This window comes from Pectinophora gossypiella, chromosome 21, assembly GCF_024362695.1.
Source record: "Pectinophora gossypiella chromosome 21, ilPecGoss1.1, whole genome shotgun sequence".
NCBI lineage: Eukaryota > Metazoa > Arthropoda > Insecta > Lepidoptera > Gelechiidae > Pectinophora > Pectinophora gossypiella.
Genome location: NC_065424.1, coordinates 1135223 through 1156409, shown reverse-complemented (window position 1 = coordinate 1156409; position 21187 = coordinate 1135223). Strand labels below are relative to the sequence as shown.

The 21187-nt window shown below is 39.5% G+C and overlaps 1 protein-coding gene across 1 annotated transcript in view; it reads right to left on the bottom strand.

Moving 5' to 3' along the window:
* Nucleotides 1–4352: 4352 nt before the first annotated feature.
* LOC126376595 (PHAF1 protein CG7083) overlaps nt 4353–21187 on the bottom strand; it is a 29019-nt gene continuing 12184 nt past the window's right edge. The window contains exons 4-11 of the mRNA XM_050024085.1: nt 20675–20834; nt 19799–19900; nt 19388–19550; nt 18486–18694; nt 17156–17280; nt 16209–16398; nt 15588–15686; nt 4353–14707 (exon numbers count right to left, since the gene is read on the bottom strand). Of these exons, the coding sequence (XP_049880042.1) occupies nt 15597–15686; nt 16209–16398; nt 17156–17280; nt 18486–18694; nt 19388–19550; nt 19799–19900; nt 20675–20834 (1039 nt within the window). The 3' untranslated portion in view covers nt 4353–14707; nt 15588–15596. The remainder of the gene's footprint in view (nt 14708–15587; nt 15687–16208; nt 16399–17155; nt 17281–18485; nt 18695–19387; nt 19551–19798; nt 19901–20674; nt 20835–21187) is intronic.

The following is a 21187-nucleotide window of genomic DNA, read 5'->3' as shown; positions in this document are numbered from 1 at the left end:
CAGGCCTGAGGATGCCCAGTTGGGCGCGAACCTCGGCTCAGGGCGTCGTCTGAGAGGAAAAATATTTGAAAGAATTAATCGACCCTAGCGGGTCGATAGCGATAAGCGCTGATTGAGGGGAGTCATCGACCACGCCGGCGGGGTCGGTAACGGGGTCCTGAAGTGTTTGGTGTCGCGAGCTGATTGGCTCCTGTCTGTCTATCTATTACTCTGTATAAAATGCATACTAACATAAAGTTTGAGTCATTAGGTAGTTAGTACGGATATCGGCTTCGAAGTCCATGTTTATTCATCGCCTGTCCAACCGGTATGTAGGTGTCACCGCGGTGACTCAGAGGTTTACAACATTTTCTTTCATTTTATTATTAACTGCCTCAGTGGTCTAGTGGTTAGAAGGTTGGGCTCGCGATCTGGAGGTCCGTGTTCGATTCCCGATGGCTTTGTGAGACTTTCCCTTGTTTGGTAAGGACATTGCAGGCTTAAATCACCCGATTGTCCGAAAAAGTAGGATGATTTCGTTCGTCGGACGGTACGTTAAGCTGTTGGTCCCGGCTATTAGACGTAAAACAGCTTCTCTCCAGTGTTGGAGTATGAACCATGCCTCCTCCGGATGATTGAGGGGAGACCTGTGTCCAGAAGTGGGACGTATATAGTCTGTTTATGTCTATGTTTATGTTATGTGTTATTATGTTTACAAAACCGTTCGTGTACGAAACGATAGACGAATGTGGAGGAAGCATGAGAGGTGTGTCAGGATCGAAGAAAATATAATTCCATAGTCTCTGCTTACCCCATTGGGAATAGGCGTGTGTTTAAGAATGTGTACGTATTTCAGATTTTCAGAAAATAAAGCATTATTATTATTTGTATGTCGTTTACGTATCTCGGGACTATGGAGTCCCGGACTTTTGGAAGCCATGCGTGTGGGGTCGAAGCCAACACGTAGAGGGCCCTTAAAACAATTTAATGTATTAATTATTACTTACTTAGAAATTTAATTTTTACATAACGAACGTCTCATCCACATAAAACTACCGCAGCTTCTCACAACCTGTATAGCCGGGGAAAAGAAGCTGCAAGAAAAACCTCGGCACAGGGCCTTAGACGTTCTTAAAAAACATAAAACTTTTTGTTATTTAATAATAACTTTTTGAGGAGCGTCGAGAACTTATGACTAAGTATAATAAAATGCGTGTAACTCTATTTTATCCGTTTTTACACCTACACTCGATTTCGGCTTATGACATTGATACATTGATTAGATACTTTCGTAACGATTAGCATTGCTTGATAAGCAGCACACGTAATGGTATAATCGTCTGATACCTACATCAGGTGATATTGCGGGTTTTTTGACTGACGTGAGTTTAATTGGGTGCTATTTGTACTGTAGTGTCCCTTTATAATAAACGTTTCTTTCTTTCTTTTCTTTCTTATTTTCTTATCATGTTATATATCTACGATAAGCTGGAAAACTCCAATCAGTTTTCATTAATTATTCTGATCCAAATAAAGAGGAGCAATGTAATTCTATAACTTTGGCCTTCGTAGTTCAATGGTTGAGCGTTGGGCTCACGGTCCTGAGGTTCCGAGTTCATACAAACAACCTCGTTTTACACAGACACCACACATTGACGTTATCGTACACGCGCATCTGTGTGTGTGACGTCTGACGCCATACGATTGAAGACATATGTCCGAGGGGGTGAGGTAATTCTATCTCAGCCGCTAGTGGGGAGCGGAGAGTTGCCATTCTATAATTATTCCTTATTGTAAGCCGTGGTTGAACCATTAATCATGCTAACAAGACGCTAAGTATATCTTTTTACGCAATACACTACTCACCGATACCGACCCTACCAGCGTGGTCGACGATTTCCCTCATTTGGCGCTTATCGCTATCGACCCACTAGGGTCGATTCATTCTTTCAATATGATCCCCTCAGACGAGGCCCTGAGCCGAGATTCGCGCCCAACTGGGCACCCTCAGGCATGTCGTCTTAAGCGTTGTACCGGGTGAGAACCCTCAGCTCTCCCCATCTGTCCGGCCAAGTAGTCAATGTCATCTGCGGCAAATCTACAATTAGGCACGTCATAAAAAAACACTACACGCCGACTTATGTTTAACTGGTTCTTAATAGCTCATTAAGTGTTATTTGCAAACATAAAATGAGTTTTTACATGCTTATTATCACTTCTTTAGGACGTCAGGATCGTATAATTACGTCACTGGCAAGCCTATTTCTTTCTCTTGTAGCTTGACAGCCTCCGTGGTGTAGTGATTAAGGACCATGAGTCCTAGGCCCTCCAGATCATAAATCGTGCTTCGGAAGCACGAAATTATGAACCTTTTTTTGGCGTGACTTATTGTAGATTTGTCGCAGGTGGCATTAACTACTTGGCCGGACAAATGGGAAGCGCTGAAGCCTCTCACCCGGTACAACGTTTAAGACAACAGGCCTGAGGGTGCCCAGTTGGGCGCGAACCTCGGCTCAGGGCGTCGTCCGAGAGGAAAAAATATTTGAAAGAATTAATCGAGCCTAGTGGTTCGATAGCGATAAGCGCTGATTGAGGGAAGTCGTCGACCACGCCGGCGGGGTCGGTATCGGGGTCCTGATGTGTTTGGTGTCGCGAGCTGATTGGCTGTCTCTATGGCTAGAGTAATCGGGTAGTCGGGATCGTATATTACATCCTTTGGACGCCGATACTTCTCAGTACCGTCCCTAAGCGGGATGTATTCCGAAGCCGCAACTACCAGGGAATTGTATGTAAGTATAGTAATGTCATCATCACTAATTCACTAGCCATGCTCTTGTCGGTGTAGCATTCTCCTAACTCTCCATGCTACTTTTTTAGGGAAAAATAGGGCAGTGGTTTCCCTCTTGCCTTCCGCCCCGCAGTACTCTGTCTGACGCAAGTGGGATGGCGCCCAGAGTAGTCTATTTCAAAGCCGAACTAGGACTCCTGTCCTCCGCCTCTGAATAGTACTGACAGTTACTGCTGCCCTCTGTCAGGTTCCAGGTTAGTCCTTGTGACTTGTCCCTTCCGTCCTGCATTGCCGTACCGATGGCTCCCATCATCGCCTCTGCAACCGTTGAGGTCTTCATCCGTGGGCAAGGGTTCTACGTTATACCCCGTAGGTCTGGGTCCCTATCTCACTCCGGCCTACTGAAGTAAGAGGCGCCCACCCCCGCGGCAAGGACGCGCCGCACAGGAATTGCCCCAGTGGAGGGCAGAGAAGAATAATGAAGAGTATAGTAATGTACTGGCCCCGATTCCTGCAAACACCGCCTAATTTTAAGTTATATCCGTCATTTTCATACCCGTCGAAAAGGAAAGGGACGGATGATTCACAGCTCTTAATTTTAGGAAGAATGAGTAAATGAATGTGTCGGGTTATTGACTGATGTAAAATTTTTAGACGGTTGGTTTAGATTTGTGCTTAAAATTGACGTGTGTTCCATAAATTTTATGCTTGTCAATTACCCGTCCCTTTCCTTTTCGGCGGATAAGAAAATGACAGATATAACTTAAAATAAAATTAGATGGTATTTACAGGAATTAGCACCACTGTCCTCGTATATAGGGACCTTGAGTATCAAGTTACAAGCAACCGTTCCATATGCCGAGTCACATGTAATTATTAGATTAGCCGATGTCAAAATTCCATACAATTGACCTTTCACCGCACAATTGAACTCTTGACTTATTTACGTCTAGACTAATTTGATAAATTGCGTAATATTAGTTAGGTACTCCACGGTAATAATATAGTTATGACAAGAGCAGTGGTTTTCAACTGTCGGTCGCGATAATAAGATGAAACTGCAGTAAAAAGGTGCTTTAGGCAGATAGTATGAAAAACGGAACAATCTTAAAAACAAGTAAATAAACACCATATCAAAAAACAGCCAGTGTCCTTATTATCACAGTTTTTACAACATAAACCACTGCAGACAAGGTAAATTACGTCATAATATATTTTTTTAACTGACTTATTGTAGATTTGTCGCATATTATTATGGCATTAACTACTTTACCGGGTGAGAGCCCTCAGCGCTCCCCATTTGTCCGGCCAAGTAGTTAATGCTATCTGCGGCAAATCTACAATAAGTCACGTCAAAAAAAGCATTAACGGTGTTAGGATTCTCGCTCAGCAACAGTAGATGGAGTAAGTGTTGCGGTGATCGAAATTATTATTTTTGTCATAGATGAACTAATCTAAATGAGCTCTACACCTTTTTGCCACTACTTGAAGATCTCGAGAACTTACAAACAATGAAAAATATAATAAATCCTTCCTATTTTCTTCAGTTAACATAATAATTAAAGGTAATTAATAAAAAAACATATTTAGGTATGAAATCCTTTATTTTTTGGTATTTTTTGAGACACTTTCCTCTGTACCCACAGATTATAAAAGGGATAACTGTAGATCACAATCTTGATTCTAAAACTTTCTGCATATACCGTCAACTGTTGGTCGACTACAAAAATGTTGACAATGTATGAGAAAATTACAATTTGACAATATAGCAAGAGTGTTTAAGGGGACAGGAAGGTCGAATGTATATTTTTTTATATGTATGACCATGGTAAACGAGTTTTAAGTCCTGTGCTAAATACTAAATTTGCCAAGCGTTATCCTGTTCCTATTTTCCAGGTAAGAAAAGGACATAAGCTCAGACGTGTTAATCAATTTCGTAATAACATTTGGTAAACTAGACATGAGCATTATTTGCGAAAACTTTTGCACATTGATAGTATTTAAAAACCCCTTAAAACTCTTTACTAACTTGCCAATCGTCACAAGCAATAAGGTATGTTCCCGTCAACGCAAAAATCTATTCCTCCCACACGAGAAAAAATGCCAAAAATATCAAACAAAAACTTTATTTTCAAGAGGAAAGTGACTGTTGGGAACAGAATCTGCGGTCGACGGTGACACTTCTCTACGGGACCTATAAGCACGGTTCGTGCAATAACAACCACTTCCTTCCATAAAACAGCGTTGCATGATATGATCAAAACATCGCGAGTTACATAAACGTCTTAAATGTAGAATAAAAGGGCTACCGTCACCTACCATAACCTCACCAAAGAATGTAAAGTACTTTTTTGTCACTTTAGTACCATGTCACATCAACTTTTTTGCCAAACTTAACTGTAATTCTCACTAAATGTCAAATATGTTAGTGCGACAGGGTTCTAACGTCGGTCATCATCAAGTCCTGCGGATTTTAATGGAACTAAATGACAAGTCATGAAAAACTTTATGCATATTGCAACCTAAGCGCCCTCAACAACTTGCGCCTAAGGTCTCCCTTAGCCTGCGTTTCCATTGACGCGGAGCTGGACGGTGAGGAGCGGAAATGTGCAGGAATCGACCAATCACCGCGAGGGAGAGAGTGACAGTGCGTCTTCGTTTTTCGCTCTCTCGAACGCTGTGATTGGACAAACCCGCTCATCTCCGCTCTTCTTCACCCATCTCCGCGTTAGTGGAAACCCGGCCTTAGCGCAGCACCTATAAGATTGGCCTGTCGCACTTTGGAATTCGACTTTTGCGTTCACGTACGAACACGCAGGCATCAACGTCAATAGTATGTTCGTAAATGCACATTGTTTTTTAAATTGTTGACAACTTTACATCCTTTAATGAGCATTTAGGAAGTCGGCGTCATAACATTCTAAATAACTATCAGATGATAATAACTTGATACGAACTACAATGTGGGTACTCTTAACCATAGATCGTCTTCTTTGAGACAATTGTGACGTAATCAGTAAGTAATTGTGTAACGATCCTGGCTGACCAACTTAATTTTAAAAATAGCGCCGTCCTTCACTTGCATTAAGTACAAGAAAGAGATAGCGCAAATTTTAGACAGATTAAGTTTGCATCTGCGAAAATCGGCACCAATTGTTACTTACCTTTGGTGACGTCACAAATGCTCAACTGATATGCAAAAACAATAGATATAAAACTGATGTACTTAACTGTCCAAAAATATTATATAAACATGATTCAAAAAACTAATAAGTACTCGTAAATAATAGTGAAAGTAATATCCATAGCTTTGTTTTACTAAAACAGATTGAAAAAGCTGACCAATATTCTCTAGAAATTGAATCCTGTTCGGCTCAATACTTGAAATCTGGCGACCAATTCGTGGCTGATTTCACGAACTGGCATATCTGCAGTATTTTGCTAAAATAATTTATGTCTTCTTGATAATTGCAAAAGTTGCAAATCAGATACGCCGATAATTTCAGATAGGTCTATTAGCGACATTAGCGACGAATTTTCAGGGATATATAAGCACAAAATTAACGTTAACTCCATCCTAGATCGATCTGCGACCATTAATGTTTACCATAGAACCGTCATCTTTTAACCTTTAGAACAGGTTTATTTATTTTTCGATAGTTTCAAGTAATAAAGCCATTAAAATTTGATAGCAATTTCATTTAGTTTTTAATAAAATATGTAAATATCGTTACATTGCAACTGCAGGATTGCAACACCAAAAAAAAGGATACAAAATGATTTTATTAACATGTAACGAGTTCTACGAACACTGCGGTCGAAGGACTCGCAAAGTACACCCACTAAAACCCGAAAACGACATTTACTTCTTATTTATATATGGATGCTAAATCTAAATCCTACTATTTGACAGAAAAGTGTAGAAATTGAAAAGCTTAATTGGCAACATTGGCTTATATTTAACCAATCACATGCACTTTAAATCACAAGCTGACCAATACAAAAGTAGAATAGAAATTACCAAAAAAAAAAGGAGTGTCTAGGTTTACAACGTCAATTTTATACACTTTTCTATCAGACTGTACGATTTTACTGAATTTGTAATTACAACGAGATTATTGCTCGAACAGTGAAGATATTGAACACATTATGGACTCGAACACTTTTCTGTAACTGCATGATATTTTGACTGATCACATCCATGTAATGCCCAAGTTTTTGTGCATTGCACTGAGAAAGAATACCATATAATATAATAGCCACAAGAGAGAAGAATGTGAGAATTCATTTGTTCTTGTGGCTTTTGAAAGTGACGTTTGATATCATATTGAAATGACATGTTATCATTCTATTTTCAAAATATAGTATATTTCTTTTTACGTTACTTGCACACTTTCTTTTTTGTGAATTATATGGCCTAACCCAGTGCAGACCACATTACAACTTTTCTATAACACAATAACATTCAACAAATGTACCTTTCAACAATTTTTTTACAACACGATAGGAAATAAATAAACTATTGGCTATTTCACAAAACAGTACAGGAGTTTTGCTATCTGGCAACATTAAAAAATGTGAATCCCGTATGAACTCATTATTATGTACATAGTTAATAAAAAAAGTGTTTTTTATTCTTTATATTATGCTTGATAATTGTAGCTAATTAAAAATATAGACCGTAACGTTATGGGTCTCGACTAAGCCCTAATCATACGTGGGTGTTCATTTACAATTTGACTTCGGTTTAAACTCAATTATTACTTATTGGAACCAAAAATATTTGCATAATTGTATAAACAAAGTACGTAATATAAAAAAAAGTGTTAGACATTATATCAGGCGTCTCCAACCATTCCTTTTTCCAGTCGTAAACTGAAAAGATCTTAAAGAGAAAGAAAACAGTACTTTATCAACAAATTATAACCTCTGCCCCCGTAACATGTTACTCCCATATCGCGCGCGATGCGATATATGAGCCACCTGTATTAGTTAAGCAATAAAAAAAATTAAGTCTATTGGCTTATTTATCGTACCGCGCGCGATATGCGTGCCATATGCTACGAGCAAGATTTTTTTAGTGTCCGAACAAATAATTTAGAGTTGAATACGAAAAAAAATTGTAAAAAAACGCCCAAAGATTGTTATGTATCACTAAATGCATAATATAACTCTACTACACGTATAATACAGACTATAGTTATATTATACGATTTTACATACGTCAGCCTTTGATGAGTCGAAAGATTGCACACTGATTTTTCATGAAACGGTACCAAACTTACGTGCGTTTATAAATTTATTTTATCGCGATTAGCAACTTTTCTTGCAGTGTTACCCGCAATAATTGGTTTTATTAATGTGTATAACAGAGGATTTTAATGTCTGAATTAAATTTTGAAGGCTGACTTTGCCGTTATAAACTTGATGAGGCAATTTTACATTTACTTTTACTTCCCTGATATAAATGTGCGCACAGAACTCACGCCCGCATATATAGAATTATTTGGTACTTACACAAAATTTATATAAGGACAAAATGATATCTATGCGTTACTGCAAAGCGGAATTCCATATTTAATTAGCTTATCACTTTCCCTGTTGGAAATGCGTATTTGGGTAGATCCTGGCGGAGATAAAATTGTTTTATTTTAGTTTGACAGCTCTAAAAAGAGCTCATACGCACACTTATGTGAAAGAGAGAGATAATGCTAGTTTTAGAAGCCGGGCCAGAAAAAATGTGTGCCATAATTGGAGAGACTAATATTTAATGTTGAAAATAAATTCAACAGTCCTCGCGGCACGGCACCCACTATGTCTATCCACGTAGATAGTGCGTCTATTGGTCGAAATCCTCGATATAATTCCGTTTTCGGGCAGAGCCTGCCGCAAGTGATATTGAAAAGGAAGTATATATAGCCCCATCAACGTTATAACAGCGTAAACATTATGTATTAAGTGACGCACAGCGCACACGACGCGGCGAGCCGAAAATAAGCTAATTATATAAAAAAATAACTCGATATTCCATATACGGACTTTACAACTACTCATTCATACACACAAAACAATAGTGGTTACTACATCATGATGTAAGTATGTAGTCGTTACATGAGCCATGTCAGGGGCCTTTGGCGGCTCAATAATAACCCTGACACCAGGGTTAATGAGGTTTGTAATCTACCTCACAACCCACAGGATAGAAGAAGAACAATGGTGAAAGTTTTTTTTTTGTCTAGCAAATCACTATGCTGCACCCTCTGCATGATCCCGCTAAATAATATAACCAAAGGTTGCTTGGAAGATATTGGTAATTAGCAATAAATCAGCCTATTGTACTTCTTCGATTTCTCCTTTGTATATTATTATTTTCACTCCAAATGTAATATATAATTTAAAAAAAAACATGGCATTATTTAAAACAGGCTATTTGAAAATATTTAAGAAGATCCCGTATAAAGATACGATCTTATGAAATCCATTAATTTCCCCAAAAACCCATAAATTGTTTTTAAATTTAATTCAATTTGAACTTTCGGTCATTTAATATATCAAAATGGTGTATATTTTCACTTTCAGCATACATTGCCTGATATATATTGTTTTTTAGCATTACTACCGCATGTTTTGTGTGTAAAAAAGTGTATTATATCGATCCGCATACAAATATCGAGCGCAGCGTACGCTACCTTATACTTAGTTCATTTTTTATTGTTATTTATTTGTCAATTTTTTTAACTTTTTTTGTTGTATGGCACCACAGCCACTAAGTTTCTCATAACAAACACTCGAGACTTAAATTGTGCAATAAATAAATAATAAAAAGTACCATTTGGACTGCTTTGAAGAGTGCTTTGTAGACCATTCCAAAAAAGAACATATTTTTTTTGTCAATACAGACAACCCGATTTTTTTATGTCAAATTTATTTTAATTACGATTTTTTTTTTCAACTAGTCAAATCAGATACTTTTTACAAAACGTTTGAACACGAAAATACTGTGGAATTTGTATAAAAAAGCAACTTGCGACGTCATAGAAAACGTGACAAAATGTCGTACTTATTATTACATTATCCTTTATTAAAATTCATAAATAACTTAAATAGAAAAGTGAAAACGTTTTTTGTCACTTTTTGATCTGTCTTTATTTAGTAATTGGAATTTCATAATTTATCTTTGAGCTAGGAAACTACCTTTGGATGTCCACCAACCGACCAACCGGCAATGGATGGGTCCACAGCGTAGTATGAATAAGGGAGAAGCTTATGCTCCATATTAGGAACTGCATATTAGACAAATCAATTCAAATAAGAAGTATCAAAAGTCTTCAAAGCAATCCAAAGGCGCAAGCAATAACACACCTTAACACCAAAAACTAAATTCGCACCGTCACAACCAGCCTCCATATTCTACAGATAAGCTCATTTAGTTTTAAAATTACGACTTTTACCGCCTTATTGCAAAATGTAGATTAAAGTTAATACCTAGTTTTAAATATAATCTGCACCACCAAGGAAATCCCGCCGCGGCACTAGTAGTTGCAGATTCTGTTTGACTGTGACTTGTCAATTAAAATCCGTGGACTCCTCTCGTGGGGCGGACTTTAGCGACGAGCAATAAAACTCATAGACAAAGACTCTTTTGTGGAGACTCGACTCCAAAGTCTAGACCATAGACGAAGGATAGCTTGTCTGTCGGTCTTTTATAGGATACACTTCCGTGAGTGTGCGCGGGAACTTCGCGAGTTAATCCCACCCACTCCATTCCATCTACGGGCAACTAGACGTCGGCAGACATTTCATCCTTATGTTGTGGATATACCACCAATCCGCGCTAAACGTTTCGCCTCTTCCTTTTTGATGTAAACAGAGAAGGATTGGAACTGTCTGCCGTCGTCTGTTTTTCCAACTCGTTATAATCTGGGAGTCTTCAAAGCTAGAGTGAATAGGCATTTGCCGGGTAAGCATGATCCACCCTAGACCACATCGTCATTTATCATCAGGTGAGATTGTGGTCAAACGCGAGTCTATATTATTATAAAAAAACTACATTTTGCAATAAAGCAGCAAAATGTCCTGTTGCAAAAAACACTTCATTCTATATAATTGGCAGACGCATAAATTTCCTAATGACAGAAAGACAAGTTTCTCTTTTTCCGTAACTTATTGTAAGTAGATATCCCGCAAATGGCATTAACTACTTGCCCGGACAAAAGGGTGCAAAGAGATCACTCCAACGTGGTATTTTCTAGCCTAGACATTTTCATCAACCCGCAGTGGTGCGGTTAGAACATGTTCCATATCCCATAACTTTGGTAAGGAAACATTTCTCGGTAATATGAAGGATGTAAAGCTTACCTATTTGATCCTGGCATTATCCTACTGTTTATACCAGGGATGTTATGAACATAACATTTCGGATACGTATTGGATACGGATTTCAGAATGATTATTACACCGGATACGGTTACGGATAATAAATTATTTCGGATTATCCGTTACTTTCGGATAATTTTGGTTGCGGATATAATTTTTTTAACAAATTTCAAAAGTAAAATACATAAAAAGTGGTTTTATTTATAATGATAAGTTATAATTTATAATGTTATCACGACAAAAGAAAAAAACAAACAATGCGCGCGGCTTGTGTGTCGGCACTGGCAGCAGCGGCCAGCCGATCAACTCCGCCCCTATCCGATATTATCCGAAACTTTTATTTCGGATTCGGTTGGATGATTTTTTATATCGGATATCCGATAGTTTCGTTTACGGTTACGGATCTCCTTAACATCCCTGGTTTATACCAATCTGTAGGAAACGCTTAATTGTCTTTTAAATGATTAGTTATGTCTTGAGTTATGGACTCGTAACAGTAGCATAGATGAAAGAATAATATACCTATAGAACAATTCGTATCGGGCGCCGACCTTACCGCGCTGGGTTTAGTTTTATATAGTCATAAAGAGTATCAGAGTCTCGCTCGTAAGTTTTGTATGAAGTGTCCGGGTTGAGGAAGTAAGACAATATTGACTAACCAATAGTTTGAAGATATTTTTGCAAACTAGACCTTAAGTCGTGGTCATGAAAGTATTTCAATAGTACTTTATAAATAACAAAACCGAGGTCTGGTGGTTGTATTGATTTAGTTAATAATAAATATAGTCTGTACATTACAATGTGACCAGTATAACTGCTGTCAAATATCAGTTCAAAAGGTAAGTCCCGATAAAAACCGGACTTTTATAAAATTCCAGACATTCTAGTTACAAAATGAAATAACTGCTAAGCAAAAAAATTATTTTTTTCAATCGTCGAAACTTGAGTATGTATTACACTCAATTATTTTTTAAACGTCTTTTACAATCTGTCTTTAAAAAGGCCGAAATTAAAAGAATTCTGAAGTTAAATCACACGACAACTGGGTTTCTCAGTGTTTTTTTCTGCACCCATTTAACGGTCGACTAAGGTCATAAGATTATGCTGCCTAGTCATCAGGTGTTGAAAATACTAAGTATAATGACCCATTAAATTAAACTTGTTATTTTTCGGGAAAATTACTTCACCTTGGAAAATATCCTCGAAAATAGTACCAATTAAATAGGAAAACCATTAAACTCTATATTTAATGAAAGTTTAAAAAATGTGAAAGCATCGTAAGTGTTATTTATAGAAGTTGCTCCATTTGGACAATATTTCGAAGCTGATTATGACAGCTGTCAAGACTGAACTCCTTATAACGCACAGACTATAAACTCTATGGTCCTTAAAAAATAAAAAGCAGGCTACTTATTTGTGACTGACATATTCACATGCACACAAACGTATCACTACCTAATATCGAAAATATTTTATTTTTTTATTCAAGCATTCTCGAAGCCTTGTCATTTTACATTCTAAAATTCACAATTTTATTCCTACATATTTCGAATCTGAGCGATAACTATTATAATTAAAATAATAAGTAGATAAAAATTTCATAATTGTATTTTTTTAAATTGAAGCTGAACTGAGTGAAATAGTACATTTAAAATATGAGTAATATTTTTAAAAGCGATTTAAAACTCACAGGTAATTAAAAAAATATATTGCGTACAAATAGTGGCGCATGGAGAACTAGTCAAATTAGTTGCCTAATTTATAACGGTCCAATGTTGCATAAAATGTCCACTAGGTAAATTTTATATGCAATTATGGCGCTAGTAACGCGTGTAGTATGTTTTATTATCTGTACATTACTTTTTAAAAAAATACCCGACAAATACCGGGCTTAATTAAAATAAAAAATGTGATTTAGTATTTTTCCAGAGGGTATTTTTATTTAGTATAACCAATTTCACTTAGTTCCGCATAAATTAATATAATAATTAATAATTCTTTTCGATTTTTGGTTCGCATAAAAGTTTTAATCGAAAAGTGTTTGATTTTCTGATCTGAATAAATGCAGCACAAAATAACAAAACAAATAAAAAAACAATTTATAAATGTTTCCATTATTTAAAACAGAATATAATCGTTTATATAATAAAAATCCATCAATCAAGAAAATGTTTTTTCTAAATAGCCTCGGTATTGATTCTTAAAATTTATTTAAAAATTGGGCGTGTGGCCGAAGTGGAGCGAGGGGTGGAGTATGCTCCACATGTCCTCCGAATAAATATGGTGAGGAGTGAGCCAAGCAGTGGGCGTTTATATTTACATATAATATCATAACGAAGTAAGCTCCACAGTTCACAAATTCCATACGAAAACCGTTAATTTAGAAAAATGAAGCTTAGCCCAGATATACTAAAGACTAAAATCAGAATATGTATATAAAACACATATCTATTAACATTATAGAATAAAAAATAAATATAAAATATGTTTGTTAATTTGTTTGCATTTCAGATCATCGTCAAATAAAAAAATATTAAAAAAGTATACGATTTTTTTTTTCACTAAAAATAATGCGTTGTCACTATGGAATAATACGTTTTATTTTAACTATCCCATAATCATAGTCTAAAAGCTAACCGACAAAACTTATATTCATATTTTTTTTTGCTTAATGTAAAGATTTTACAATGTTAATGCTGGTTTTTTCACACAGTATATACCTGTTTATTTAAACCAACATACAATATAATGTTTTTATTTATAATTAAATGTACCTATTAAAGGCGAAAGGATTTTATAAAATGAATTCCAATTTTAAATACGTAGGTAAAAGGTTTACGAATTTATGGTTGTGTGGTTTTTATGAGGGTAGGCGGACAAAGTTTTTGTCGCTAGCTCTTAGTCTATAACGCGTCATAAGAGGCACAACTACTATCTAACAAACACGTCCATGGCATAATGTGGTGCATAGAGAAAATATTTCGCACTTTTGTCAAACACACACCAAACATCTCGACCGAAATTCATGTCATATTCATAGAAAAAATACATCAATTACATGATTCATTTTCCATTACCATTAATATTAATTTCTCGACATTTTCTTTTTATTTTTCAAAAAATATTTACAAAGTTCTATTTATTCTTTCCCTTGGATTTTTCGAATTTCGAGTCCGCGATAAAAAATGATAGAACACATTTGACTATTATTTAAAACTGTTCACTTAAAAATACGTGTGATTTTTTTTAAATTATTAACTTTTTTTACTATTTTTCGTCCATTGTAGCTAAGGAATTAAATTAAACTTACACACCTTGAGATCTGTCACTCACTTAACTTTTTTTTAAGTTTTTTTTTCACAGATTTTTTATCACATTTTTTTTAAATACTGTTTCCTCTTAGGTGCTTTGGGGATATGTGTCGCGGCGTATATCGCGCGCGGAGTGGGCGGTGGCTCTGTGTGGCGGCTGTGTTACCTGTTTGGCTGTAGCCACACCAGTGGAGGATTGTGTGAAGACTGCTGAAATAGTTCAGGACGCGTATTTGCCTTTGATTGGGGATGCCTGGAAAAGAGACAAAGAAGTCTTACTATTCAGTAAGTCCATTGGGACGGAAATTCTTAGTAGTTCAACTGGTAAGACTACTCGGTAAGACTGGGAATAGCTAACTGGGAATAGGGGAAAAATCTTTATCGTGGGCCTTATTTTTTGCCCTATACATAAACTAATTATTTACCTGGGACCCTGGGGATCTGAATCGGGGAGCGTCGTCGGTTCGAACCCCGGTAAAAGACTTGCACTAATGAGTTATTAATTTTTCTTAAGTGCAGTTTCACTAACACAGTTGGCTCGACGGACGTTGGTGTAACATAACACACCAACGACGTTGACGACACGTCAACGACACATTGTGGACGTTGGTGTTGGTGTTGGTGTGACGGGTGTTGGTGTGTTGGTGCAATAAGGCCGCCTATTGTGTTTATGTTTTTTGGTTCGTATGTTTATGTCCTTTGTATATATTGTTATGCAATAAAGTATTATTGATTGATTGATTGAAAGCTCGATTGATGATTGAGGAGCTCGGTGGCGTAGCAGTAAACGCGCTCGGTCTGCGATTGTTGAAGTTAAGCAACTTTCGCTTAAAACTTAAAAAGTTTTCTTTTCGAGCTCCTCCGTGCTTCGGAAGTCACGTTAAGCCGTTGGTCCCGGCTGCATTAGCAGTCGTTAATAACCACCAATCCGCACTGGGCCCGCGTGGTGGTTTAAGGCCTCCCTATCTATGCATAGGGAAGGCCGGTGCCCCAGCAGTGGGGACGTTAATGGGCTGGTGATGATGATGATGATTGAAAGCTCGGCGTGCGGCGTGGGTACTTAGTTCATCTCGCGTTGTACCTCTGACTACCCCAATTGGGATATAGTCGTGAGCTCTTGTTATGTTGTTTACCTGGGTGTGTCACGCGATGGAGCTGACGGGCGGGTAGACGGGCCGCGCGCCCTCGGGCTGGTACAGCGTGATCGACGCGATATAGTTGTTTGGCATCACCTGAAACCAATGACGTCCACGTTTCTATCCATCTACCACCATCGCCCACGGCCTCCGTGGTCCAGTGGTTTGAGCGTTGGCCTCACGATCCCGAGGTCCCGGGCTCAAATCCCGGTGGGGACACATCACGAAAATCACTTTGTGATCCCTAGTTTGGTTATAGTTCAGGCTGGTCACCTGATTGTCCGAAAGATCTGTGCTTCAGAAGGCACGTTAAGCCGTTGGTCCCGGTTACTGCTTACTAAGTACGCAGTTGTTACATAAGCCATGTCAGGGGCTTTGGCGGCTCAATAGTAACCCTGACACCAGGTTTGATGGAGTTGGTAATCCACCTCACGACCCACACGATAGAAGAAGTTAGACTATCGTCCTCTCCTGAGACAAATCCTTTCTTGAAATAGGTGGTTCTTCTTCCCTTTTCGCTTTTTTGTGACTTACAAAACGCATGCATTCTAAGTATTTTCTGTACTCCCAGCCCTATACACATGACATGACAATTTGAATCAGTTTCTACCGTATTACCTCAAAAATCATGTCCTGGTAGCCATAGCAGAAGGTGGATCCGAACGGATTGGTGGTGTTGGTAGAAGAGGCGCGGTTCAGCACGACGGGCCGCTCGCACACGCGCAGCGCGCGGGACACCACCTCCCACTTGCTGTACGCGGTCACACGCACCGCGCCACCCCGGTCCACCAGGGAGTTGGGGTCGCATCTGCAGCAAACCGAGGTTTAGGCTCCGAACAACAATGCTAAGACACATACAATACAATTATACTCAGCGCAGCACAGAGCCAAGAGGATGATCAGCGACACGAACAGCTAAGCTATACTTTAGCACATCGGCGAAAAGTCGCCAGTATGTCAGTATTCTACAGACTAGTGATGTGCCGGATCGTTAAAAATGTATATCTGCGGATACGGATCTGAATACGGATATTTAGTGTAAAGATCCGCGGATACGGATACGGATCTTTATTTTCTCATTAGATATTATCCGATTGGTGTCGGCGCCCGCGACCTTGAAACGATAGTTGACGTCTTCGCTCGCCGCAACGTCAGGCAGGACACGTTTTAACTTGCATGGCGCGGGTAGTACTTTTGTTTTGGTTATGGTTTAGTGTGACACTGTGGAATTTTATAGTTTTTTATTTAATAATTCTACTTAATCACCTGAAAAAGATCCGTAAAAGATCCGCGTGAAAAGTAACGGATACGGATACGGATTTTTCTTTTATCTCGGATATCCGCGGATACGGATACGGATATTCGGAACATCACTACACAGACTGCAATTCGGAGAGTGTGCCCGCGATCTACACGAGCTCATTCCACCATCCCCCTTTATCTTCAGATTTCCAGACGTTATTTGGTGAATATCCCAATCACCATGTGTTTATATGTGTGCAATAAAAAGTCATTGTATTGTATTGCCTGAAGGGATAAGCCAATCTTGGTTGGTTAATACTAACTTGTCAGGCTGCACTTGCAGCTCGAACTCGCAGCGGTGGTAGGTGTTGAAGTTGTAGTGTCCCGGGTAGTTGGTGTGCAGCACGAACTTCTTCACTTGGTGCGTGCGAGCGTCGAACAGCACGTCCTGGAGACAAGTCCGTGGTCAGTAGGCACTATCTTATACGAGTACATGCAACTCGGGCACATGTAACGACTACGTGTGGGCCAGGGTTTGGTTAGGACATTGCAGGCTGATCACCCGATTGTCCAAAGGTAAGATGATCCGTGCTTAAAGGAGGCACGTCAATCCGTTGGTCCCTATTACTACTTACTGGGGGGTTAAAGGCCACATGATAAGTATCTGAAGGTAAGGTATTATTTTTGCAGCTATGTCCAGAGTGAACAACCACCTTCTGGCGAGCTCGCTTCAACTTAGGCCTCATCAATGCCTTCGGGCAAGTCTGGGGCCAAGAGCAAACCCATCAAAGGTAAAAAAAAAATGGTATTCTCTAAAAGTAACTTCCACCCGGGCACAGACTAGTTGGCGTTTATGCATTGACGTGCACTAGTACATGAAACGGGACAGAAATATGGACTACAGCCTTGTGCGAAGGAGACCACTTCATTTTGACAGCTGTCATATGCACCATGCTAGAATTATAGGCTACTACAGCCTTATGCGAAGGAGACAACTTTATTTTGACAGCTGTCGTATGCACCATGCTAGAATTATGGCCTACAGCCTTGTGCGAAGGAGACGACTTCATTTTGACAGCTGTCATATGTACCATGCTAGAAATATGGACTACAGTCTTGTGCGAAGAAGACATAACTTCATTTTGACAGCTGTCGTTTGCACCATGCTAGAAATATGGCTACAGCCTTGTGCGAAGAAGACATAACTTCATTTTGACAGCTGTCGTTTGCACCATGCTAGAAATATGGACTACAGCCTTGTGCGAAGGAGATAGCTCCATCTTGAAAGCTGTCGTATGCATCATGCTAGAAATATGGACTACAGCCTTGTGCGAAGGAGACAACTTCATTTTGACAGCTGTCGTATGCACCATGCTACAACTCAAGTAGTACAAACTAAGCTGTCATTAAAGCAGCTTGAAGCTATTGTACGCAAGAAATCAGCATCATTGACGCGCAGACTGCGCGGCAGCATCAACAGCGTCCTGAAGGCGGTAGCCGACAGTGGGGATTGTCCACTGATCGGCTGTATGATTAATAAAACCTTATCGATATTTAAGATAATTTACTAACATAGTTCTTAAGTTTGATACTAAGCAAATGGATCTAGTTGTTCGATATTTTTTTTTTTTTTTATTAAAGTTGATTACTCACCAGTCCCAGCGTGAAGTAGTTGAAGAAGTAGTCGCTGGCGGGCGGGGGGCGGCGGCGGGCCGCTGCGCGGTGGATGCGCATCTTATCGTCCGCCTTGTAGTAGAGCCGCTGCGGGGCTCCGAGGGCGCGGGACACCCACTGGCACGAGTCGCCGAACCGAACCACGCGGCTCACTGACATGCGCACCGCTTCCAGGGATCGACTTGTGCCTACAACGTTGTTGGGTTCAGTTTGGGACTGGGGATATTAGCTAAAGAAACTATCGGCCTAATCTCGACTGATACATCCCCTTCGGCCGCCATCGCAAGCACGTTTCGCAACCAGTTAGTTGCAAAGGAAGAATTTTACTCCTTTGCTGTCAACTAGTTTATTGTAAAATGTTATACAAAAGGGACATACAAAGAAAACAGACAGTACTGGCTTATCTCTAACAAGGAGATTTCTTCCAGCTGGCTTACGTGACGAGAGAGTTAAGCAACATATAATATTATTTAAATAGACATACATGCGCGTACAAGCTATTTAAAAATTACTTATACTAATATAAAACAAATCTAAACCTATAAACATTTAAATGTTTGTAAAAGAATGAGATTTTTGTATGGAATGTCCGGAATGTATTTACGTACTATAAGAAGTAATCTAAAATAATAGCGCCATCTAGTGGTTCGCGATGGGACTACGTCGAAGACAAATAGATAACGTTGCAACGCAACCGTAATACTACTGAGGAAATACAGATGGCGCTAGGGAGGACTCGATAAAACAGGCAGCCTAACCGTTACGGGCAGATTTTTGATAAACATCATGTATATGGAGTGTATTTTGAATTCCGTGCGAGTAAAAATAAGTTTATTCCATAGATTATCGTCTCATTTCTGAACCCCTTTAATAATACATACCTTGAGTGAACATGTGCAGGCGCAGGCCGGTGGTGGCGTGCCTGTCTCGCAGCACGTGGCAGCGCCGCAGGTGCAGCTGGTGCCGGTAGCACGATAGAGGCAGCTCAGGCAGCGGCGCTGCCGACACGCAGCTCGATACACAGCTCGATGGCTGGCTGCTCGACTGTAGTAGAGAAATTTCATGATTCTAAAAGTGACAAAGTTTCATACAACATTTTAACCCTAATACTACTGAGGATTAGGGTTATCATCCCCTTAGGGGATGAATTTCTAAAAATCCCGTCTTAGTAAGCACTTACGTCCTACAGATAGCGCCATACTTGTTGCCAAGTTTTGGGCCGATACTATTTAGTTTGCCACGATAAGAAGAAGAGAAGGAAAAAGTGGGAGTAGAGGAAGAAAAGTACTCACGTTGACCTGATGTTGAGATCCATAGTAGATGGTGGTGCGGGAGACGACGGGCGAGCCGCCGTTGGGAAACTGCAGGGAACCTAGTCCGTGCGCGTACCCCGGCTGCAATGTAACGTAACGTCAGAAAATAAGCAGTAATACTACGCCTACAACGACAGCTCTCCACTCCCCACCAGCGGCTATACTACGTTTGCCTCACATCCCCCCCCCCTCGGTCCTACTTTAGTCTTCAATTGGGTCGTGTACTAGTTTCAAGATAAATTATGAAATTCTGATTACTAAATAAAAACAGATCTGAAACTAACGAAAACCATTTTCTTTTTTTTCTATATTTAACTTATTTATGAATTTTAATCAAGAAAAGAGGAGCTCGGTGGCGCAGCGGTTAACGCGCTCGGCCTGCGATTGTTGAAGTAAAGCAACTTTCGCAGAGGCCGGTCATAGGATGGGTGACCACAAAAAAAAAGTTTTCAGATCGAGCTCCTCCGTGCTTCGGAAGGCACGTTAAACCGTTGGTCCCAGCTGCATTAGCAGTCGTTAATAACCATCAATCCGCACTGGGCCCGCGTGATGGTTTAAGGCCCGATCTCCCTATCCATCCATAGGGAAGGCCCGTGCCCCAGCAGTGGGGACGTTAATGGGCTGATGATGAATCAAGAAAAACGTAATAATAAGTCCGACATTGTATCACGTTTTTCTATGACGTCACAGTGTGCTTTTTCATAAAAATTCCAAAGTAAGTTCGTGTTTCGACGTTTAGTAAAAAGTAACTGATTTGACTAGTTGGAAACCAACCATATTATTGTATGGATGTCAGCGGGACTTCCGGATTCTGAGCCCAACGCAACAGTAGACTAATAACCGCTTCAGACTCACCTCGAACTTGCTATCGACGGGGAAGTAGAAGGACAGTCCGCGAAAGTTGAGCGCGAACAGATGGCGCTGCGAGTCGTAAAGGCCGGGATGCGTCGCGCCGAAGCAGTGCTCCACATGCTCGATAGATGGCGTTATCTCCGCAGAGTTGAAACACATGCCGCTAAGAGAACAATTTGACTGGTTAAAGGTCGTTGTAAAAATCACAGAGGTAGCGACGGAGGCGTTACTGCATTCTGTGTAAACACGTTCGCAAAAACTCTAACAATACAAATACCAGCGCAGCGGGGGTTAAAAAGGCCACATAGAAGCAATTCATTTAAGAAAGCAATGGTGCTTACTTTTATATGCGCAAATATCAAATTGCTTCAATGTACCTTTTTAGACCCCCTAGTGCTGCATCTGTACATCCAGCTTAAGAGTGAGTTATCAAAAGAGAGGACAAATAAGCAGAATCAACCAATCACAGCGTTGCAGAGAGCTAGAGAGAAAACACTCTGTGCTGTCATTGGCCGA